The 25655-nt window shown below is 31.0% G+C and overlaps 2 protein-coding genes across 5 annotated transcripts; both read left to right on the top strand.

The window, feature by feature from the left end:
- Positions 1–1759: 1759 nt before the first annotated feature.
- On the top strand, positions 1760–19674 carry LOC121119914 (facilitated trehalose transporter Tret1). 4 transcript variants are annotated; one of them, XM_071888882.1, is made up of 9 exons: positions 1760–1881; positions 1942–2083; positions 2142–2312; positions 2373–2540; positions 2601–2815; positions 18648–18788; positions 18846–19031; positions 19110–19322; positions 19385–19674. In XM_071888882.1, the coding sequence occupies exons 1-9, from the start codon at positions 1810–1812 to the stop codon at positions 19532–19534; spliced, it is 1458 nt and encodes a 485-aa protein (XP_071744983.1). In that variant the 5' UTR covers positions 1760–1809; the 3' UTR covers positions 19535–19674. The 4 variants fall into 4 exon arrangements, with proteins under 4 accessions (XP_071744983.1, XP_040570688.1, XP_040570679.1 ...); XM_040714754.2 differs by lacking the exons at positions 1760–1881; positions 1942–2083; positions 2142–2312; positions 2373–2540; positions 2601–2815 and adding exons at positions 17486–17644; positions 17702–17838; positions 17906–18072; positions 18133–18300; positions 18360–18574; XM_040714745.2 differs by lacking the exons at positions 1760–1881; positions 1942–2083; positions 2142–2312; positions 2373–2540; positions 2601–2815 and adding exons at positions 17486–17644; positions 17702–17843; positions 17902–18072; positions 18133–18300; positions 18360–18574.
- On the top strand, positions 2882–3925 carry LOC121131738 (putative metabolite transport protein YncC). Its single transcript, XM_071888892.1, has 4 exons — positions 2882–3022; positions 3078–3263; positions 3342–3554; positions 3619–3925. The coding sequence occupies exons 1-4, from the start codon at positions 3005–3007 to the stop codon at positions 3769–3771; spliced, it is 570 nt and encodes a 189-aa protein (XP_071744993.1). The 5' UTR covers positions 2882–3004; the 3' UTR covers positions 3772–3925.
- Positions 19675–25655: the final 5981 nt, after the last annotated feature.

Below are 25655 nucleotides of genomic sequence, written 5' to 3'. Positions count from 1 at the left end.
TGTTTATTCCGAGTGCGATGAGCGAAGAGAAATGAAGAGTAGTTGCATAAACAGATATCGACGATCTTAACTAGACGATATGTCAAAAAGGATTCCTAATAGTACAAATCCTATCAAAGGAATAAACACCTCGTTTAAAAGGCATCAAATAACACTATACGCTACTTGTTCAATTATAAAAACAACTATAGCTTCACTTTTCAGATTTAATTATGCAACATGAAAGACTAGCACGTCTTCACTCGACAAATAATAGATAACTTTTCGGTTTTATTCGGATAAAATAAAGAAGGGCTAGCTTTCAATTACCGAGTTTGAATTTAATTTATGAAAATGTTATAAACTTCAAATAACATACCAATACATATTCTTGAATTTTTTTTTTTGATGAAAAATCCAAGGAAAAATATTTGCCAAATCGAAATTCGCAAAAACATTTGCAAAACTTTATTACACTTTTTCTTGCAAAAAAAATAATAAATATAATTTATTAACATTTTGAAAAGAATCACAAACTGACATATATTTAAACTTACTTGCAAAAACATAAAAGTTTTGAAGAATAATGTCATTGAAAAAATAACCATTGGTTTATTTTTGTAAATATTGCAAAAATTATGTAATAAAATATTTCCAAAGTTAAAAATAACAGATATTTCAGTTAAATATTAATTTTTATGCATCAAATATATATGCAAACAAATTTCCAGTCACAGTAATGTCTTGATTAGAAAGCTAAAAAATGAACCAAAAGAATCATCAACAGTATTTTGTCATTGAACATTCTATTTTATTTGATATCTTGTAGTAATTGAAAATAAACCTGATAGCTCCTTATTTGTTTGAGGTCTTGCAAATAAAATTACAAGGGCACTCTTGCGATTATGTTTGACATAGCAGGTTGGACAAGATTTATTTTTCTCTGAGTTGGAAAAAAACCTCTATAAATTGCCTAACTGATCGATTTTCTTCTTGCTTTACTAATAATTTCTAGACATCTTGTTTACTGTAACAGATGAAATTTTATTCAAATTTCCAATAATCACCTTGTCAGAAAGTAAACTTCTGCAGCAAGGTTATGGTTGACTTCTGATCTACCTACATGGAGCACTCCTCTAGGTCTGACCTCAAATCCCTAGACTTTGCAATTTAGAGCATTTTGGAGTATAATTACTTCTGTATTTCCTATTTAAATTTAGATTCGCTCCAAGCTGTCATTATGACAGCATGATACACCATGGGCATGACATTTATCACAAAGTTGTTAATCTGTTCGCCGGTGTGAGGGGGGCTGTTATTGCTTGTGAAAGAGGACATATTGAATAAAATATCTAGTTAAGTATAGTATTTAAACAATTCACAAATCGGTTTTGAGTTGACTTCTTTGAATTCATAGAAATCACGTTTTTTATCATTCAGTCATGCTACTGCAAGTTTTGGGTCCCCACTCCGAATTACTTAAATGCAATTAAGTTTCGTACAGCTTTAATTAAATAACATATAGAGAATACATAAGCAACAATAAATCAGAAATATTAATTCAGAAAAGAAAAAGTAACATAAGTATGTGTGAGTAAACAGAAATTCCAATTAACGTACATCAAAACGTTTTCCAATGTTTTGATGTCCAAATTTATTCAACTCTTACTTTTTAATGAAGTTCAGTTGATGAGTTTTGTATTTAAAAGGGTATGAACAAAAAAAAATGCCCATGAATTCATGTCAAAAATAAATGTTCCATACAGACTATATATAAATGTGTTAATTTTAGAAGATTTAATCAATTAGAGAATTGAGTTCAAAGCAAACATGACTGATATAATCAAAATAGAGCCCAAAATCTCAATATCTTTCTTCAAACAAACGCATGTGATACGTCAAGTAGGATATATTTTTAATACTACTAAGGATAGCCATCTATAAGATATAATTTACCTTTAGATATGGGTCTCAGCTCAAGCTAATTTACTTCAAAGTATGCAAGGATGTGTAATTGCAATGTCATCGATCATGGTTCCACAGTTATTCAACTCAGTGGATGAAAATAAATTATCACTCACAGAAGACGAAGCTACATGGTTTGGTAAATCTTATAATTTAATTGCTTAATTTTAGACCTTTAAGAATCTTCGTAATTCAAGTGAGCTTGTACTGTATTGGATATCTGTCTGGTTCATTCCTTGGAGCATGTCAAGGTAATTACTTTGGTCAAAGAGTATCATTGATCATTGATAGTGTAACAGCATCCATTGGATTATTGATGGTTGGATTAGCACCCTCATTTCCCTATCTTTTAATTGGACGCTTATTATGTGAGTAAATATACTTAATTCCAGTGAATGACCAACTGACCAATGGAATTTATTCACTAGGTGGTCATGCATCAGGCTCAGGAACTGTAACTATACCAATATATACCAGCGAAATAAGTCTCCCAAAAGTCCGAGGTATGACCGGAAGTTTTATGTCTAGTTTCTTGCTTAGTGGGTATTGCATTGCTATCCTCCTGGGATCTTCTTTTCATTGGAGAACTACAATCCGTATTTAACTATATTATTTATAACTTAACCAAACTTAATTGTCATTTTTTATTTATATAGTTTTGCTTATTGCTCTTCCTGTTCTATCTGGAATATTTCTATTCATGGCTCCTGATTCTCCAGTATGGCTTCTTCAAAAAGGAAGAGAAGAAGAAGCTTTCAAAAGTCTTTCATACTTTAGAAATGATATTTTTGAAGTTAGAGAAGAAATGGAATTAATTAAAATGAGTATAGTTGTTCATCAATGCGATAAATCTGAGTCAAAAGGATTTATGGTAATATTTAATTCAACATGCTCTTTGAGATTCAAATCAAAATAATTATTATTTAAAACTTTTTAGGACGAATTCCAAACAAAATTGAAACGTTTCAAATCTACTGAATTTATTAAACCTTTATTAATATGTATTTTCTTAACTGCCGGGTTTGTGGAATGGAATGGAATTGGTGCGATATCATTTTATATGGTTAACTTTATTGAAGTAATTCAGTAATTATTATTTTTGAATCATTACTAATTTATACTTCCATTATTAGAAAGTGAAAATTCCTGTTGATCCATACTTTGGGGCATCTTTTAATACAGTTGGTCGAGCCATTTTTGGAATAATATCTACTGTATGGATTGGAAAGTTTCCTAGAAGAAAAGTTATCATGACATGTATAATTCTAATGGCAACAGGATCGCTAATTATATCCACCTATCATATTTTATTAAGCAATGTAAGTATCAACCGTATAGAAATAGCTTTCCTAAGATCATTCTTCTTTAAAATTGATCCTTATTGCTTTTCAAAATAGGATTACTTTGTTCACTTTGGAATTGAGGATAATTCTTTCATCCCTTGGATTCCTGCCATTGGCTTTTTAATAATTTCATTTAGCTATACTTCTGGTTACATTCAAATATCATACATGTGTCAAAGTGAACTTCTTCCCTCTGATCTAAAATCCTTCGGGTGTGGTATTATTGGATTTGTTGATGGATGTTCCATGTTTGTTTCTAGTAAAATGGTAAATTATTTAAATTGATTCAGTTTAATCTAACTATAATTTATTTTAACAATATTTTTTTTAGGCTTTGACTTTATTAGAAAATTGTGGTGTTATTTTTTACTTTGCATACTCTACAGGGATGTTAATTCTCTCTTATGTATTCGTATTTTTTGTATTGCCAGAGACGAGTGGAAAGACTTTGCAAGAAATTGAAAATGAATTTCGAAAAAAATGAGCTACTTGGGTAAAAAAGTTGTCGATTCTCAATACTTGTCTGTGATTTTTACATCTTTATAATTGTATTAAAGGAAATTTATAATTTAGTGTACCTATATAGGTAATTTACTTGCAAAAATTTATAGTAATAAAGCAAAGTTTATTTATATGTATGCATGTACTCCGTATAATCATTTTTTGGTGTATCTTAGGTTTAGGTAGATACTGTATCTTATAATTAACACTGCAATCCAGCTTGCACATTATAATACCTTTATAAGATATAATTGGAGATCTCACTTTTAATAAGGAGCGCTTGAAATTATAATTCATGTTAAAAAAAGAAAGGGAAGTAGTTATTCCGAAGCATTTTGAAGCCTCAGATGTTGGCAACCTGAACAAGTGACTGAACAAGGTTTTTTGTTCAGTCACCTGTTATTATTTGTTTTTCATTCTTAAGGAGAAAATATCTCAGTATTGAGTAATTACGGGTGAATGTACTTATAAAAAAACATAAAAGTACACATATTATTTTTTGGAGAGTCATATACTATATTAAAAAAGGACATATTGAGGATAATATTGTTTTTAAAAATACAGGAAATATAAATCGTGCAAGAGGGCGCACCAATGCCAAAAGTATTCTATATTTGTATGTTTCTAAAGAAATTCCTTCTGATGGTTTTATTTTGCTTATAAATTATGTAATGTTTGTCTATATATCTATGTGGTTTACAATGAAGCATAATTTATTTGTAAAGATGGAGCAATGTTTATATTTCAATAAATATATTGGTTAAGGAGCAAGATATATGAGTTAAAAAATTATTTTCACAGTTATACCAGAAAAATTGCAAATTTTTTGTACTCTGAGTCTCAAAAAATTTCGCGGCCAATTACGGTTTTAAAATTGGCAACTCAAATACAGTAAATATTCAAGCCGCAAATAGAACAAGACTCATTTGCTCTGGCTCAACGGATCTCAAAGTATCCTTAAAGAGTAGTATTAAAAATGTAATTTAAATTACTATTTTTCGTTACTCTAGATTCACAAGAAGAACTATTTTTTGTCATCATTTGGCGTCACTTGGCGTGATTCCTTAAGATCTCCAAATTCGTGCCATGAAGAAATTCTTCAGAAACTTAATCACTCTCACCAAGGCATTCGTTATACGACTAAGCATAAAAAACGTATATTAATGACCTGGAATTGAAAATAACATTTAATTTACAATAAACTAATTTGCAATGAGTATGAACCATTACTAACATCCGAACCTTTGACATCTTCTTCAGTATCCTGTAAAAAAAAAAGAAGAAACTCCTGCGTCGTGGACAATAATGACATAGAAATTATACGTGAACTATATCCCTAGTTATTTATATTTATAGAAATTATATCATTTCCTTTTTGTCAAGTAGGATTGGCAAAATGGTTAATTAATTCGGTGAAAAGGTTGGATAATGGTGAATAAGCTTATTTATAGAAGATTCTACACGCACTGACTCTAACTGCCCGTTGTTAATATATCTTAACCCTTTCTTTCTCAAATTAATTTGTGATTGAAAAAAAAATAAGTTTAACAAGGAAATCTTATTGAAATGGCATCATAAAACACATATATACACATTTCGAAATTAAATTTTGAGTTTAAAGCACAAAACGAGAATGATTCCGTATGACCTCATTAGCAACGTATCAAAGGAAATGGTAGTGATTCCATATGACATCATTGCGAAGATGCTATGGCATAATTGAAAGGCAAAAAAACAATATTTTTTTTTAGTTCCTAATAATATAGTTCAAATAATACAAAAGTAAAACAGTAAATTCCTTTGAATTCCCTTTCGCAAAGTGTTATATTGATGTACCATATACATATTGAAAGATACTTTTTGTTAAATGTTATTAAGTACAGTAGCTAAGAATTGACTCTTACAGTATCCACGAAATTAAATAATATTCCGAGATATAATCTTTTCACACATATTTTTATTCTGTACAGTGCCACAAGCATTTAATTTAGGTCAACACCACCCAAGTTTGTGCTGTATTCTTTCACAATTGTAGGGATAGGAGCATCACTATACTTTTTTCAGCTACAGACCATCGTTTCATAGTACATACTGAATTCTTATCCACATGAGTAGATGTAACATTTACAGGCTTATTATCATCTGACGACGGTATGTTGTTTTTTGTTTCGGTTCGAATATCACAGCTTCATCTACCATCATTTCTTAGCATAGCATCACTTTTCAAACTACAGCCAGGACATCTATTACTTCTTTCTGACTCTGTACCATAAATTTCAATCTCCTTGAGAGCAAAGAGTAGACTCTGAGATTTGAACCAATTATCAGTGTAAAGCTTGAAGTTTCGATTCTTTGGAAGTTTACTAACCAGCCTTATGACAATATCTCCACTTATCCCCAACTGCTTACTATGAGATGCTGTGGTTCCTTTTCCTACAAATCATATCAAAGTTATATAAGATACCACTTGTACTACATCTAGCAAAAAATTTGAATTTATGAGGTTTATTTCTCATGTTTTGCTTCAATGAGTTACGTTCCTAGAAGGATATCATAATTTCGTCCACTGAATTGCATTCTTCTGCCTCAATTTTACCAAAGTGATTGTTGAGAGCGTCAATGAATGGTCCAACTTTGAAAAGCTTATCATACAGGTAATCTTCTATGGGTTTTATATTGGCATTATTGTTTAGATAAAGAAAACTTATCAGTTGTTCAAATCGATTACGTGGTAAAAATACAAGGAATCAGTGATGAAAGCAAATTTATGAAGATTTATAACTAGTTTTAAAAGAATTCCCATAACTAATGTACAAATAGGATTTTACTGAAAATCATTATAATATCCCATTGATGCCATATGGAGTCATGCTATATTAAAAAAATCTAGACCACAGAATATTGATATTCTGAGCAAACTTGAAAATTCTAGTATCATCTATGTTATGTTTACATTCAATTATAATTAATAAATATATCAATATTATGTATACCTTGTAAGTTATCTGCGGTGTAAGCAGAGCAGTGTTGAGAAACTTCCTCAAGAACACTTCATGTGCAACTGATCAGCTATGACAGAAGTATAGCACACACCTAACAACAAAACTGATGCAAAATGTTACTATTGAAATGTCATCTACCTATGGGAATGCTAACTAGACCCATGCAACTATTAAATACGCCAGGAATCGAATTTGAAGTTGATGATGCCATATGCCATCATTGGGAAAGAAAGGGTTAAATACGTACAGTATTTATATGTTAATGCAGATACACAACATCACTCCCTAATTAATTAATCAATTAATTATTCGCCTTATTCACTCGTATTTGATTTAGATGTCTTTTTAAAAATCCCCCCTGCACGACTCTATTTCCTCCAATGGTACTCATAAGCTCAACAATAAGACCTTGTGTCCTTTTCGGTCTCCTATGTGAGTAAGAACACGTCCATACCTGGGTTTTAGTCTGAAATAAGTTTCCATAGACACTCTAACTAGTTCACTATCTGGTGAAGATTTTCCTCCCTGTAGTGGTAATGCTCTATAAGAAAACATGAGTTTATCCAAACTAGGATCTGAAGTCATGGCACACATATGCTATAATATTATGACAGCGCATTGTGTCAATCTGTTGCAATGAGGATAGGAGATTTTGATTTCCCAGTCTGTCATCTTCTCTTGGAATAATTCACTACCGAATTGTGTGCCTTTATTCAAATGGACGTGTTGAGGAAGTCCGAGACCCGAACAACATAAGAATAGTTGTTGAACAATGGCGTAGCCTCAATCTATTTGGACCATGCCCCAATCACCCTTAATACTTTATTTTTGCAAATTGAATGTGGACTCTCCTTCATTGCGGGGGAAAATGACGCAACGCATTGACATTGGTTTTTACTTTTGTAGGACTAAGATGGGGGCATTTTAGGCCCTTGACAGAACCCAAGCCATCATTGTTACAGATTAATATATTATGCCCTTTTATTGCATATCCTAAGACTCCGATTCTAGAGGAAGAATTGTGCACTCTAGTGTTTAAGTTATCAAAACATTACAGGAGATGTTTCCACACGAACTGAGGAATATCTAAATATTTGCCATTTTTGCACGAAGGAAATGTGGCTCCTAAATCTACTGAACGGAAATGTCTGCAGCGCCATATATAAGAAGTTCTTTGGATTTTGTAACTTCTCTGTCTTGACTTTGAAAGCCGTAGTGAACGACATGAGGTCTGTCATGACGGATAAAATCTCTGGGCCCGTCTACATTGCAAAGAAAAAAGATCATTTGGGAACGTATACTTGTTTGTAAGAGTGCTTTGTATGTAGTTTTATTTCTTTCACTGATATACAATTGGGCTCTTGCTGACTATTAAATCCACATATTTTATAATTTACGATTCACTAAATGTAATTTTCTAACACTTTGAGGGCCAAAATTATCAACTTTTACTATTTAATAAAGCTGTGTTTTTGAAACAGATATCACTGTTCACCAGAAAAATGATAAAAAAAAATAGTATATGCTTAATTTAATAGAGTTTGATCCCCTGATTCTAAATATGGCCTAATATTTTGTGTATTACTTTAGTAGCTATAAGAAAAAGGCCATACATTGTATATTTTTTTGGCTATTTTTAAGATTCAACGCTTTTGTAAGCGCTTGGTGTTTAAAATAGGGATAACTTATGTGAATATATTTTAAAGCCTAATTTCGAAAATTCTAAACTATTTTTGAAATGTATGTATTATGCTTATCCGTATGTCAACAATTTAAATGACTAGGATTTTCGTTTGTATTTTTGGCTGGGAAGATCCCTGTTCAGCCCCCAACAATAATCCCCCCACGTTACAGTGTTACACTTTCTTTAAACTTTTCTTTCTTTATTTTTTCCATAAAAATATCTTGGTAAAACCTCTCACTGTGCTGATCACAAACGTATCTAGGTATTTTTTTGTGAAGAAATCTAAGTGAGAACTTAGGAAATGTATTTTTAGACTCATGTTACTAAACATGGCCTTGTAAGATGCCAAAAGATCCTTAACACTTTTTTTGTAGTTGTAGGAGTTTACATTTCCTAAGAACTGCATACACACTTTCGTTAATGACAGCCATGCTGCACGCTCTAAGATTGATAATTTGTCTTCAAATTTTCCAGTTGTCATTAATTTTCTTATCAGTGGCCACACGGAAATACCTTTTTTTATTTTTATATTTCTAATTTTTTATGTTTATATGATGTTCCTTGATTACAATGTTCTTATTATAATCTGATGATTAAATACATATGTCGTCCAGTACAAATATAAGTGGATGTCAAAGTTACTTGGCAATTTATAATATTCATGTCAGATTGAATTAGATAAGTTATCTTTGGTAATCTATCGTATAACTATCGTATTTGATATAATTCAAGCTCTCATTGATTCGAATATTAACAAAAAAAAAAAAAAATAGAATAACTTTTTTAAGACAAACACAATATTTTACTCTTTAAAACACTGGCCAATTAAGCAACATTAAGTTAATTAATTTTATGGAAGTAGGTGCTAACTAGGATATATATTTAGACCTAACGAATTCACACCTTCTGAATGAAGATGCATCGTAAAAGAATTGCCAAGAAATTAAGGATAACGAAATAAACTCTCAAAGAAAAGCAGATTATGATCGACACAATTCATACGTTAGGTATAAAAATCACACTGTTGATGAAATTGATTTAAAAATATGAAATTAATCTATATGCGCAATGTTATAATGAATAAATATGCTTTAAAATCAATAATATATTTACTTATTACACAAAATACAATTTAATAGAAATTTACATTATGTTAATATTCCGAACTACGGTTTTGCATTTAATTACTTGTCTTCTTTTTTATGTTAATTTTAATTCCGTTCGATGGAAATTCCTTTATCCGTGATCCAGAAGGTTTTTGAGGTGCAAAAAGGTCAAAATACTTACGATATACGGAAATGAAGTCTTGCCAGAAGAGTAATTTTAAGACATATGTCACGGCGGTTTCTCGTAAACACAAAAATACCCTATGTATTTTGTTGTCCGCTGTCGATTCCCTCTTCTCCCCTGATACATCATGGCTATTTCATAATTTTTTTCATAAATAAACAAAATAATAAGTTATTCTATACTTATGCTCCGTTACCAAAAGAACAGGAATACAATTTCTTGTTTGATCCTTCGTCGTTTATATAATATATATATTGGCCATTTTATTATTTCTAGGGAAAATTTATAATAACTAATTAAAACTACTGTTTAAATCAAATATTACTAAGCAATATCATAATACAGTATCGAATATTGTACTATGTAGATTTTAATAATATGTAATTTATTTTAAAAATGAGGAAGAAATAATATGACAGTGATAGTCTGCCAGTATATATAATATAAATAGGGGTTGGTACTACTGACTTATTTGGCTAACTACCAGATGATTTTGAGCATTTTTTCTGTTTCTTTCCAGAGGAAAGGTTACGTGATAGAATAAAGATAACGACGTGATGTATGTATAGAACCGCTACATGATATACCTAAACAATATATAGTTATTGATCTAGTTTGGCATCAACTATTTAATCCAAATAACGTGATACAGCAACCAATGAGCTTGTTGTTTTGTTTTGTCTTGAAATCCAAGATGCTTCAATAAGTCAAATGCAGGTCAAGTATTAACCCAACAAAAAGCTGGGATGACCACCGACATATTTCAACGCTGGTTGAACTCCCTAAACAACAAAATGGTCTTCCAAAATATTTTGTTATTTATGGATAACTTTAGAGCTTGTCCACCGATAGCACTCTCAAATGTAAATGCGTTGTTCTTAACCCCAAACCACCACTACCAACCTGTAACCTATGATGACGAAATCATTCAAAATGTCAAATTAGTATATAGAAAGTAATACTTGAAGCATACTTGTGCGTATGGATGATTGTAACACAACTGGGGAACGAACAAAGAAAATAACGATTTTAGATGTCATCCATTGGCTGGAATATGCTTGGATGAAGTTGAAAGATGTAAAAATATCTAAATGATTCGCAAAGATTGGATTTACATTTATCGACGATAGAATCTAGTCAAGGGAAGATGTGGAATGGGATTATAGTGAGTGGATACCACTCCGCCAGGGCGTCCCGGACCTATCATATCAAGATATCATAAATGTGGATTCAGACTTAGCGGTGACAATGCAATTTACAATGGAATATATTAATGCAGCACAAGAGTTAGGCCCAAGCGCAGCATCAGAAGATGAATCAGATGAAGATCTTACTAATGAGAAGCCAGTGAAGTCCCCATATCCATCAAGGAAAGTAATAACATCAAAGATATTACAATATGCCAATGAGTAATACAATTCCTAAGGATTAAAGAGATGACTTCCTTCATATAGCTAACTAACTGCATGACACCCAGACATCCCTCATTATAAACCAAATGTTTAAATCTATACATACCCATATATGTTCTTATTTTTCCTAGTCTTAGAAACTGATAAATAGTTCTCCATGCCCAATTTATGGCAACTATTTGTACTATGATTACAATTTAAAAACATTTATCATTTTTTTTAATAAATAAAATATAACAAAATCGGTACATTTGTTTGCCAAAATATATTCGGTCTAGCAACCTCGAATTCCCACAAGCGGAAATTCTCTATTCCGGAAAGTTCTTACATGCAAATATGAAAGCGGTATAAAGAATACTTACTACATAATAAACACATGTCAAATTTTATGTCTTGAATATTACACAATCATCATCACATTTGTCATAGGTAAACATATATTCATCAATATTAGAAGCTATGATAAGTGGTGATGCATCCAGATAATCAAAGTAATTTCAGCAAATCATAGAATTAAGATTCAAAACAAAAATTAACTTTTCCTGAGGACTACTATCATCCCTCATCTAGACATTCATTCCTTATGTCTTGATTTCATATATCCATACACTCATGCATCCTTATTTCAAACATAGACACAAGATGACACCTTACATACCCGTGGTGAGTGACGGATTCTAAGAGACAGACTTCCGACAGAGTCTTTGGAGAAAACCCTCAAAAAATACAATCCTAGCGGCTTAAGGACTAATCTCATACTAAACTCAAGTGGGATTTTATTTTAACTTTTCAAGTTCCTCCGCCTAGTTGCTCTCTCTTTCTTTTCTGCTAGGGCATGTAAATATATGGACTTTTCTTAGGAGATCAATTCAAGGATGAGTTTTATCCTTAAAATATTATCGTAGCCTGAACTCAAATTGACAACGATATAGCGCGTTTTTGGGGAGGTTATTTAAAAAAATTAAAGTTCATACTTTCAGCTATTAAATAAGATATTTTTAAACTTTTTCAATATATTCGTCTTGAAGCTATCAGCCTCATGATTAAAAAGTAACTATTTTCAACTTTAAAATTTCAACAACAATGATACGCTGAGTTATAAGCATGGCATATACATTTCAAAAATACTTTCAGAATTTTTCAACATCGGGTTTTAACATTATATTCACAAAAAGTATCCTTATCTTCAACAACAAGTCCTTAAGAAAGCTTTGAACTTCACAAAAAGCAAAAAAAAAAAAAAAAAAAAAAAATGGATGGCCTTTTTCTGAAGGACACGAGGAAATAAGAGAAAAAATAAGGCCATATTTGGAATGGGGGGGATCAAACTCAATTAAATTGAGGGTATTTTGTTGTAGTGCTTAAAATAGTTTGTTTTTGTTGAATAGTGTAATGTAAAACAGTTTTGATGGGTTGAACAAAAATAATGTCATAAATTGGGTGCGTGGACAAAATGATGAACGACTGCACGTCGAATGGACAAAACCTTGACTATAGAATATACCAAATAAAGGGGTCCTCCAAATGATGTTGCAATATATACCATTCTAACATTTCCCGTCTGAAACATACCAAACCCAAAACCCCCACCACCACTCCTATATAAACTACTAGTAAGGGCCCCTCCCAACTATGTCCCAAAATGTGATGAACCCCACCCCGATATTACAGCAACAAGCTTCTTACAACACCTATGTACCCCCCCCAATGATGGGCTGTTTTCGGGCACCGATACCACATAAATTTATCCCCCATTCACATCCCGAAGGGCCCCGAAAATTTGAAGCCGTTTCCGATTATATCTCGTTTAGTGAACCAGCGGTTCCACAAAGCTGTCCAAACTTCTGGAATATATAGGGAGGTGTTGGGAATGACCTTAAAAGGTAACTTATCTGACGGTGGTGGGGTTCATTCCTTTTTGAGATCCGGTGATACATGAAAACATACACACTTTCGGGGTAAAAATGGGGGGGCTGAGGGTCCATTACTGTTGTTTATGTAGGGGGGGGGGGGAAATGACTACTTTATTTTTATAAGAAAATAATAGAACAAATAAGAATATTTAATATGTATTAACGTTGTAACTATTAATTTTCGTGGAATAAATTGTGGTATTGAGAGGGATTCTTTAAAGTAATTTAATTAACAACGGTGGGTTTCTTCTCATTTTGGGACCTGGCGGTACCCGTAATAGCCCAAATTTCGAGATATAAATTGGGGTTTGTGAGGGTTCTTTACTGTTAGTTTATGTAGGGGTGGTGCGGTAAATATCATGGGTAAGGAAATGTCTGGTGTTAAATGAACTGTTTTTCATATTTTGAAATGTAATATTTTTCCGGTAGACGTTTGTCCATATGACATTTTGTCATTCGACATGCGATGAGTATATAATTACATATAATATATCCTATATTTTATACTTTAACTCCCAAAGAATGCATCTTTGACCTTGAAATCACGAGATCAAATCTTTAACCATAAAAATTTTAAACATTTTACACAAAAAAAAAATTTTCATTATATTTTAATGAAAAAGCTAACAAAATATTAATATTACATATCAAATTTGGGTCAACATTATATGTGAAATACAAAAAATGGGATGTAAAAAACTTGGGTTCACTATTAGAAAAGAGATATGTTTTAATTTTGGTAAGACAAATTTACACTCATTATATATATATATATATATATTTAGTTCCAAGTTACATAGATTTAGTATTCTTAAGGGCTTATAAATATATAGAGTATTATATGCCTTAACTGTTACAAATTTTAGAGGCTAGTTAAAAAAAAAAGCTTTTGATACAAATTTATAATTTCAATAAAATATATACTAATGAAAAGATCATGAGATAAATTTTTTAGTTTATTTTTTTTTCATCAAATAATTTATAATGTCACACATTACATCATCAAATACAATCATCAAACAATCGACATTTTTGGCTTTCTGGAAGGCTTCATTGAAAAGATCTCTGCTATAATTAGAAACTCCAAAAATAATAGTTGATATTCCGTGATCCTCGGATAAATTTTCTATCCTTAGTGTTAATAAAATAACTTATGGAAAAAAATGATTGCAAAATTATAAGTCATTCATAAATCCAATATCAAAAGTCGAAGTTGAAGTAGTGAAATAAAGTGTTCTGCATAAAAGTGAAAAGATTATATCTAAATTTAAATTTTTCAATTGAAAATCAATCCAGGGTGAAATGAAGAACAAAAGGAAGAAGTCTCGAAAAAACAAGCATCACTTCTTATAGCCTATTTTCATGTAAAAGTGCATTAACTTTAGATAAATTTGTTATAAAAACTGTAGCTAATCAAAAAATTGCAAGGATGATATTTTGCTATGAGTTTATCTTTTTACCTTATTGAACACAACAAGTTTTGCAAAATAGTTAAACCCCTCAGACTAAGATATAATCATCCTTCTAGAAAATATATTATTGCTAAGTATTTCGAGTGTATCTATGAAAAGAAGCATAAAAGATTTACAGATATTTTGAATAATTAAACAATATGTTTTTCCATTGATGGTTGGTCAAAAATCAATGAAGAACTTATAATATACGTCACTCCAACAAAACTAAATGGTATTTTTTATCTTACTAGAGACGATAGACACATCAAGAAAACAAGTTCAAAATTCAATAACAGAGGCTATACATGATTTCAATTGTTTTTAGAAAGTGTTGCAATGGGCAATGCAGCTAATATAAATAAAATTATACATTTGGCAAGAAAATCAAAAGAGACTGAGAGCTTTGTTCTTAAAAATGGATGCACAGCTAAATTATTAAATCTTTTAGCTCATGAACTCTAAATAGAAGATGTGAAAAGTAAGATAGTCCATGTTTTTAAATATTTCCGGAATAATCACTTTGCCAGAGAAAAATATCGATAGGAAAGCTATGATTAAAATTTATCAAAAAAATAAAGTGTATATTTTAAATAATTAACGATAAATTGCATTACAGTTGATATTATATTTAAAGTTGAATTAAATCAATTATAAAAAAAAATCGAATAATCTAAATCATGAATCAAATCAACTTGATATAAATCAGCCAACTCTGGTTGAAAGTATGTTGGATTTTCTTTGTGGGCCATATATTAAAATGAGTTAAGACATTTTTTTTGTTTTGAGTTATTAAATTCATCTCGTAAATTTTTGATCAGTTGATCCAACTCTGGAGCTTTTAATACGTTTGTAGTTTTTTTAAAACATTTATATCGGTAACTAAATCCATCCCTTCATAAATATCTATTAATTTGTTTTGAATGACTTTTGTTGTTTTTTGTGCATTTTCTTGGATATATTTTGAAGTCATATAGCTTAACCTTTTTTTTTGAGGACTTTCTCCTTATACTGATTCACTTTTTCGTTGAAGTGGAGAACAGCAAGTTTGGGATTGCTAAGTTTGGCCAAATCACATTCACTCGAAGAATTTAAGTCCATTGTATCGTTTTCAACGACAGTAGGGAGGTTTTTCGTGGTTTAGTTTCTCATCGCATGAGCAGACAATATTTCTTTATGTTAACGACCATTTTTCGACAAGGTCCCCAGGAACTAATCGAATAGTTTTCTGTTGTTTGTGTTTAATGCTTATTAAACTTATCACTACACACTTTTAGTTCATATATATAGCTGCAACGGTGATGTTCCATTTTGAAAATGAGTTGCTATGTTGCAAACTAAATAAGTAACTGTCCAGTTGTTTGCTAATACGCAATTAAAGTATTCCTATTCATAAGTTGTAATTACGTACTTGCTCGTTCCTTTATACACGTGAATCTATATTTTGTGTATTCATCAAAGCACTTTTTTTGCTGGACATAGTAAGAAGGGATTGAAAGATTATCCATTAAGACCGAATTGAAGATTTTTCTAAATAGCTATTTATAAAAATTTGAATATATAATATCTCCATGAAAATTTAATTTATTTGAAATTTTGCTATTGCCGACCCACATATGCTTTTGACGCAGTATATGATGTTGCATTTCATAAGTATCCTTTTTTTATATGAACAGTTGGATGGATTGTAGTAATGTGTGTCGTATTGTGATTTCACAATCAATTATACAATCTGCAGCTCTGTCAAAAATTCATTCCTTCATCACTCACAATTAAAGCTTTTGGCTGCGCGATACGGAATTCAAAGAAACAAGACTCATATGAAGTCTTGTGAATAGAGTGTGTTGTTTACCTCCCTTTAAAAAAAAAAAAAAATGGCGAACTGTGGGGTTATTTTTATTTTCCTGGTACTTATTATACTGATTATTATTACTTACTCCTGAGGAGTGAAATTTATTTTTTATTACATTCAATTGTATTCCAAGCCTGACTGAACATTTGTGTGAACTCATAAAAGACACAAACTTACATTAAAGTTATAATTGTAAGCCCATTTTGGACTTGGAGTAAAATGAAAGTTTGACATATGAGTCCTTCTTGCCTTTGTCCTTGTTTATTTCATTTTCTCCTTCCTTTCTCGTCAGAGCTGATTGTAGCTCATCTAATGAAACGTCATGACAGCTAAGCTGCTTTCCTCCAAAACAGTAAGGTTATCATGTTGATTTTTGACATTAACAGCATGCCCAAAACATAGACCATTTTTAGAAGTATAAAGGAAAGTTATGACTGAAACGTTTCAAATATACTTCCCAATCAACCTTTCCTCTGTCATATGGCTCAAATTTTAGTATTCAGTGATTAATCGCTTTGATTTTCAGTTTTTTTATTTAACCATGTTTAAACTACTCCCACTTGGCATAACTACTCTGGGGTTGTATCTCAAAAAAATAAACAATCCGCACACAATTATTGATAATGTTAATAATGAAAACCAGCTGAGAATTTATTATTTCTTGTTAAACTATTAAAAGAAATACTCACTCGAATTACCTACATAGAACTTATTATTTTCTAACAAGATTCTGATATTTCCTAGGATCCCGCAATTTTAAATTTATTTCCAATGATCTCACATAAAGGCAATTTCCCTTTATATTTTTATAATTAATTATTATAAATGATCTGCCTTATCAAAAAAATAATTCAAAAATCAAAGTTTATTCAATAGAGGTACAAAAATTACAGATTAACTTTTTAGCCTGGTTTACGGAAAACTTTATTAATAATACTCTGATCTAACATAATCGAAGGTAGTAATGTTTTAAAATATATACTACATATTACAATAAAAAAAAAGAAGAAATTAAAACATTCGTCCTTGACAGTTCTTTTGTACTTTTTCTAAATCACTTATTTTTTGGAACATCTGTAGCTCGTCTACGTTTAATGATGTGTACAATTTCTCATCAATTCAATTCTAAAGAGCCTATTCATTGGTATCCTGTTCAGTTTTTTTAGTTTTAAATATTAACATGACTGATGTTATCGAAACAAGGCCTAAGAGCTCAATATCAATTTTTCGACAGAAGCATGTGATACGTCAGGTAGGATATATTCTTAATACAAAAGATAACAAGCTATTAGATACAATTCACCTTCAGGTTTGGGTCTCATCTCAAGCAAATATTCTTCACTGTATGCAAGGATGTGTAATAGCAATGTCATCAATCATGGTTCCACAGTTACTCAATCCAGTGAAGGAAAATGTATTGTCCCTCACACATGACGAAGCTACTTGGTTCGGTAAATCTTATAATTTAATTGCTTAATTTTAGACCTTTAAGAATCTTCATAATTCAAGTTAGCTTGTACTCCATTGGATATCTCTCTGGTTCATTCCTTGGAGCATGCCAAGGCAATTACTTCGGTGCAAGAGTATCATTGATCATTGATAGTGTAACATCATCTATTGGGTTATTAATGGTTGGACTTGCACCATCATTTCCCTATCTTTTAATTGGACGCTTATTATGTGAGTAAATATACTTAATTCCAGTGAATGACCAACTGACCAATGGAATATATTCACTAGGTGGTCATGCATCAGGCTCAGGAACTGTAACTATACCAATATATACCAGCGAAATAAGTCTCCCAAAAGTCCGAGGTATGACCGGAAGTTTTATGTCTAGTTTCTTGCTTAGTGGGTATTGCATTGCTATCCTCCTGGGATCTTCTTTTCATTGGAGAACTACAATCCGTATTTAACTATATTATTTATAAATTAACCAAACTTAATTGTCATTTTTTTGTATATAGTTTTGCTAATTGCTCTTCCTGTTCTATCTGGAATATTTCTATTCATGGCTCCTGATTCTCCAGTATGGCTTCTTCAAAAAGGAAGAGAAGAAGAAGCTTTCAAAAGTCTTTCATACTTTAGAAATGATATTTTTGAAGTTGAGAAAGAAATGGAATTGATTAAAATGAGTTTTTTGGCTACTCAATTCAATAAATCTGAATCAAAAGGTTTTATGGTAAAATTTTGTTCTAACAGTTATGTCAGATTTAAGAAATAATAATAATTATTTTTATTTTTAACTTGATTAGGAGGAATCCCAAAGGAAATTGAAACGATTCAAATCTCCTGAATTTATTAAACCTTTATTAATATGTATTACCCTAACCGCAGTGTTTGTAGAATGGAATGGAATTGGTGCAATATCATTTTATATGGTTAACTTCATTGAAGTAAATCAGTCGCCATTAGTTTCCTTAATCAGTATTAATTCATATTTCTAATATTAGCGAGTTAAAATTCCTATGGATCCATACTTTGCAGCATCTTTTATTGCAGTTGGTAGAGCCATTTTTGGAATAATATCTACTATATGGATTGGAAAGTTTCCTAGAAGACACGTTATTATGACTTGTATAATTTTAATGATAGCAGGATCGCTAATTATATCCATCTATCACTTTTTATTAACCAATGTAAGTTTCAATCATATAAATGTAACTTTCCTAAGATCATGCATCTTTAAAATTGCTCCTTATTGCTTTTCAAAATAGAATTACTTTGTTCACTTTGAAATGGAAAATAACTCCTTTATCTCTTGGATTCCTGCCGTTGGCTTTTTAATCGTTTCCTTTAGCTACATTTCTGGCTACGCTCAAATATCTTACTTATTTCAAAGTGAAATCCTTCCCTCTGATGTAAAATCCTTTGGCTGTGGGATTATTGGGTTTGCTGATGGATGTTCCATGTTTGTTGCTAGTAAAATAGTAAATAATTTCAAATTATTATGTTTATCATAACTATAATTTTTTAATAATATTTATTTTAGGCTTTGACTTTATTAGATAAGTGTGGTGTTACTTTTTACTTTGCATACTCTACTGGGATATTACTTATCTCTTTCTTTTTTGTACTTTTTGTATTACCAGAGACAAGTGGAAAGACTTTACAGGAAATAGAAAATGAATTTCGAAAATAAAATGCTATCAGGGTGGTCAAAAGTTGTTATTGAAAAAACCATTGACTTTAAATATTTTTCCGTGATTTTAACATCTTTATAGTTGCACTATATGTACCAAAGTTTATGATTTAATGTACTTATATAGGCAATTTAGTGCCATACATATGCTATATAAACTCCCGATTCCTAAATTTTTTAAATTCTTAAGTTTTGTTAATATTTGCAATTGTTACTCTGTCTAGAAAAAAATATAATTAATATATTTTTAAATATAACATTTTAGTATTTCTTTATTAAGAACTTAAATGACATTGGTTCTTAATAATATTACTTGCGACTGCTTATCAGAAAAAGTAAGGTGAGTTTTGATATCATTTACTTTCAAATATGAGTTATAACGAATCTCTTTCACAGTATGCAATGTTTAAGGTATAATGAATTGTCCAGTTACTCTATCTAGTGGATAAAAATGATTTGAACCTCACATATGACGAATCCACTTAATTTGGTAAATCTTATAAGTCAATTAATTACAATTAAATACTTAATGATAGACCTTTAATTATCTTTATAGTTCAAGTAAGCTTGTACTACTCCATCACTCTCTGGTGCATTCATTTGAGCTTTTTAAAGTAATTACTTTGGCCAAAGAGTATTATTGATGTAATAACAACATTTGTGTGATAATGGATGGTTAAATTTGCATTGTCATTTCTCTATCTTCTAATTGGACATTTATTATCTGAAAAATTATACTTAATTTGATTCCATGAGCAATTGTTGAATGAAATAAATTTAGTAGGTACTCACGCATTAGGATTAGGGATTGTAAATATATTACATGTCAGTGAAATAAGTCTGCCAAACGTCAGAGGTATATCATTATTGTATTAGATCCGTCCATACCTCACCAGGAGTTTCTTTGATTGCTAAAACATATATATATATATTTAAATTATGTCTAAAAATAACTTTAGGCAATTTTCTTATAAGTAGTTCATTCGACTATCATATTATATCTTTATTTCTCTTATATAAAGATTGATTCCCATCAAACTACTAATCTTGTAGCGGGTTGAGATATAGGATAAAAAATAACATTCAATTTTTCATTTATCTAAAATTTATGTACATCCTATCCTTTCTTTAACAATTTTTTTGTCAACTTCCAGTAGTATTTTTGTATTAAAAATTATCTTATCGAAAAAATTTTTACCATGAATATTAACTATATAACTTATTTCAATGTTATGCCAATTTTACGAATAATAACTATAGACACAAAATAAAGTTTAATATGTTTGTACTACTCAAAACAATATATTAATTCAAAATCAGGTTAATTCAGATTACTTATCCAAGACACTGATAGGAGCTATGACGTTTCAAACGAAGTCACTTAATTACTTATAGTTAGGTTCGGTTCAAAAACATACCAATTAAAAAAATCCAATATAAATATGTACTCACTAAAAAAAAAACAAGAAAGACCGGTTATGAAGTTGAAGCTGTTGCTAGCAAAAAGAAACTTTATTTATCGTTAGTTCGTACAATTTAAGTTTGCTTCCCAATTTATGTAGGATATTTACTTTTTCAAATCTCTTCCGATTGCAACTATTGACTAAATTTATGATTAATGTTTCTTTTTTTCATATTCTAAATCATTAGTTAATAACCTTATAAAATGTCTCCGTAGATTATCTACTATCTAGATTAAAGTCCAAGATGCTCACAAGTCTTAATCCTTGAATATTTTGCGTCGAGTCCCGTTTGAGTCTTTAAATTTTTTAATTGAGTCTAGTTTGAGTTTTTTAATACCTTTATTGAGTCCAGTTTGTGTTCTTTGATATATTTTGAGTATGTTTTATTCTATAATTAAAATATAAAATGTAATTGAAATTAATTAAAATTTAGTACATGACACATTAATGATTTCTTTAGTATTTTGGAACCCAACTCTTAGACTAATAAAAATGAGAATTTGCAATACGAATAATTCATATTAAATTCAGCAAAAAAAAAATTATATTTATAATAACCATAACTTAAGTAATCTTTTTATGACCGTTTTACGGAAAGTGACTATTTTAATTCAATTTTACACATAATACCAGGAATAAAAATCTCGGTCATTTAGTCTAAGATGGTATCAACAAAAAAATATATCATTTGGATACATTTTTGCTCTTTTTCCTTGATGTATCACATAACTTTTGGATGAGTTTTAAGTAACACAAATTATACATACATTAGTAAAAACAAAACATTGTATTTTCAAATACTTTTACAATTGAGTCAGTTTCAAACGATAATAATAGCTACCTCTAAACTATCCCAGTACAGTTTTTATATCTGGAAAATCAGTTCTAATGCCTTTAGACCTCTTTTTTACATCATCATATTAGTCTGAAACGACAATAAGGGAATCTGCAAATTTTTCTAATTGAAGAAATAGTTGATTTTTTCGGAATAATGATATACTTTCTTTAAGAACCACCAAAATAGTCGAAGTAACCTTGAACAATTTTTTGAATAATGGAGGCTCCTTATGAAGAACACATTGAGGTAATTAACGACACAACTTGAAATGAAAAAAAGATTTTGCTTCCCATTTTGACGATATCTTGGATATTGCTCATGCTGATGCAATTACTTCAATTTCCGTATTACAAGTAGACAAAGAATTCAACTTAGCCCAGCGAGAAAAAGGACACAGAGGGCCCATTGTTGAAGTTGCAGCAAAATAATAGCGATTTTTTTTTAAAGGGAAAAGAGGAAGCAAGACGAAACTTAATCATTTTTCATTAATCTCTGAAGATTATATTTTTTTGATGAGTAAACTAATGAAATTATAGAAGACGAAAGTGAAGATGAAATACCAAATTCTACTCCAAAAGATAGCAGAAGATAAAAAACAGTTATTATTAATTCAAATCTATCTTTCAGCTGCCCTTGATCAAATAAAGCTTCCCACAAAAAATCTGTTTTAATATTATCTGAAGCAGCTAAAAGTTTTGGCTACAATGTGATAGAACTTTCACATAATAGAGAAATAATTCGTCAAAACAGGGCAAAGTACAGAATCAAAAAAAATTATGATATCAAAGCAAATTTTAGTTCTGAAGTTTCTCTTCTCATACAGTGGGACAGAAAAAAATGATCCCAAATCTTAATAGGCCAGAAAAAAATCGTCGAATACCTGTGTCAGTTTCAGGAAAAGGAATTTCTATACCATTATTGGGGGACAAACTTTCATCTGGGATAGGAGAAAAACAAGCCAATGCTGTATTAAAGCAATTAAATAATTGGTTTTTTGGAGACAAAATCAAAGCAATGTGTTTTGACACTATCAGTTCAAATACAGCCAATAATAATGGAACTTGTTTTCTACTTGAAAAATTAGTAGGCAAAAATATAATACTGTTTGCTTGTATACACTATAAAATGGTGTTAGTTATTGGAATGGTTTTCCAAGGGTTTACATATAGGTGATACATTTTCACCAGATGTTCTTTTGTTCAAAAGATTCAAATAAAATTGGTCATGAGTCAACTTACTAGTACTAGATAGTACTATTGAATTTACAAAAGATAATATTGAAAAAAACATTCAAGAGACGAAAATAGAGAATAATTATGAAAATTACTTATATTTCTTGGCGATGCCCCTGAGATTACATGATGTTTTTATTTTCATTGTACAAGTATAAACAAAACTGGGATAAATACATCTTAAGCCTCTAATACTTCTTTGTAGGAGAAGTCGTGGGAAGACCATCGAAGGATCTGCCCCAATACAAGCAAGAAAATACTTATCAAAATTTTTTAGCATTTGTCTAAAACTTACAATAAGAAATCAAAAATTATTTAAATTTATGATATTATAAGAAAATACAAAATTACAGATTTGAAAATAAATTTACTTAAAAAATACAATAATTTGAACTGAATACATTCTACGTCTAAATATGTAAATATAAATAAAATGAATACTTGCTCATTTATTCTATCTATCATAAAAAAAAAGAACAAAAATGAATGCAAATTCTATATTTTTTGTAAGTACCATTTTTGACTAAATGACCAACATTTTTATTGATGGTTTTATGTGTTAAAATTGAATTAAACTATTATTGAATGCTTTTGTACAAAGAGGATCGATATTGCAGCCCTCCTCCGAGCAGGAGTGCCTCATAACAACATTAAGGAACAGGGTGGGGCCTCGTTGAAGACAATTTACAACGTTTCCAAGCGCTTGGAGGCCACTGTCTCAACAAGTCAAGTAAAGGCAGTGTTCAAGAGGACTCCCAACAGGTCCATTGCCGACATGGCCAGAAAGCTGGGAACGTCGAGATCAACTGTTTCAAGGGTATTGAAAAGGGTTGGAGGAAAGTCCCTGAGGCGTACTGAACGCCCTTTGCTAACTGAACGTCAGCGAGAAGTCAGACTTGAGCGTGCCAGAAAATCTTGAATGATATCAAGAGCTCATCTGGACGCCTCATCATTTTTTCACATGAGAAAACTTTTACGGTCGATCCTGTTTTCAACAGGCAAAATGACCGTGTTATGAGCTTTGGAGATGTGCAAAATAAGCACCGCTATGTGGCAACAACAAAGCACCCTGCTTCGGTGATGATGTTGGGTCTCGTGGCCTCCAACGGGAAGGCCATGAAGCCAAGGTCCTTCCGTGGATCAAATCCATAGTTGGCAACTCTCCCTGAGTTTTTCAACAAGATGGAGCACCCGCCCACGCTTACAAGAAAGCTCAGGAGTGGCTCAGACAACATGAACTTTTGGCCCAAGGACTACTGGCCCCCTCAGAGCCCAGATCTGAACCCACTAGACTTCTCTATCTAGGCGCACGTGGAGACCAATGCCTGCAAAAACGACACAAGAACATAAATGCCTAAAGGCTGCTGTCAACAAGGCCTGGGCCTCCATGGACGCCGATTACATCCAGCAAGTCTGTGGCAGCTTCAGACATCGCCTGACCAGTGTCATTGAGTCAAATGGTGGCTACATTGATTAAATTTGATCACAAACTATTTTATTATTCTAAAAATGTATGAATAATTGTTTCTCAAGTCATTCGAAATGTCATTATTGTCCGCGATATGTTCTGAACAAAAATCGGTAAATAATTCTGCACGGCCCAGTAAATTTCATCTTATACTCAGTAGACTACATAGACTAAATACTTATACTTTAGTTAAAAACGTGGAATTACATAAAAGTAAGATCCATAAACTAAAACCAAATTATGTACCTTAAAACCTTAAGCAAGTACTAAGAGGACGTCCAGTAATTATAACACACAATTATGATATTTTTGCATCAATAATTTTTCATTTCTGTAACTATTTGAACCAAAAGTGCTTGAGAGTCATGAAACCTGTTTGTCTGCTGCTTTGAGAAATAGTCAAGGCACTATTGTAAATATGGTTTGTGTGCTTCTTACAACATATCTTTGCTGATTGCTGGATGTGGTCAGGCTGAACGAATTATGCACACAGTTGTACATAAGTCACCAGACATAATTAGGAAGTCTATACCTATCATTAATAACTCAGTTATAGGAAGAATTAATGAAAATATAGAAGATAAACTGTGCAATATTCTTGCTGTAACAAAATTTAGCTTGCAGTTAGATGAGTCCATTTTACTAGGAAATGAATATTTACTTCTCACTTATGTTTATTTTTGTCAAAGATTAAAACTTGGTTCAATAAATGATTTTTGTAGGAAATCTTATAACAAATACAAAAGGAGAGTGAGTATTTAATATTATTTATAATTTTTTCCAACAGAAAAAACATGGCACTTTCTAACATTCTTGCAGTCCAATAGATGGTGCATCATCCATGATAGGTCGTCATAGTTGCTTCATCATTTTCTTGAAAATTCGTACTTGGTGTACTCGCAGTGATTTGTATAATCCACAGGGAAGCATCTGGTAGCATAAAAATCTTAATGGTCGACTTAACAAATCAATTAATACTGTTATCAGTTTTCGAGGAAGTGTATCTTACATGAGGACGGTATCGGTGAGGATGTATGTTGGAATCCCTTTTCTTATGATATACTCATGATCACTGGTCCCAAAAAGCAGGAGGCTATCGAGAATAAATAGTATACTTATT

The sequence above is a fragment of the Lepeophtheirus salmonis genome, chromosome 1 (genome assembly GCF_016086655.4).
Source record: "Lepeophtheirus salmonis chromosome 1, UVic_Lsal_1.4, whole genome shotgun sequence".
NCBI lineage: Eukaryota > Metazoa > Arthropoda > Copepoda > Siphonostomatoida > Caligidae > Lepeophtheirus > Lepeophtheirus salmonis.
Note: the sequence above shows the minus strand (reverse complement) of the source record. Positions and strands in the feature narration are given on the sequence as shown.

Excerpts from the sequence above, each read along its gene's own strand:
- LOC121131738 (XM_071888892.1), top strand. Across the intron at positions 3,264-3,341 it reads ATCATATTTTATTAAGCAAT|GATTACTTTGTTCACTTTGG; the intron begins GTAAGTATCAAC and ends TTTTCAAAATAG. Across the intron at positions 3,555-3,618 it reads TGTTTGTTTCTAGTAAAATG|GCTTTGACTTTATTAGAAAA; the intron begins GTAAATTATTTA and ends TATTTTTTTTAG.
- LOC121119914 (XM_071888882.1), top strand. The coding sequence starts at position 1,810 with ATGACTGATATAATCAAAATAGAGCCCAAAATCTCAATATCTTTCTTC. Across the intron at positions 2,084-2,141 it reads AGACGAAGCTACATGGTTTG|TGAGCTTGTACTGTATTGGA; the intron begins GTAAATCTTATA and ends TCGTAATTCAAG. Across the intron at positions 18,789-18,845 it reads ATATGGTTAACTTCATTGAA|CGAGTTAAAATTCCTATGGA; the intron begins GTAAATCAGTCG and ends TTCTAATATTAG.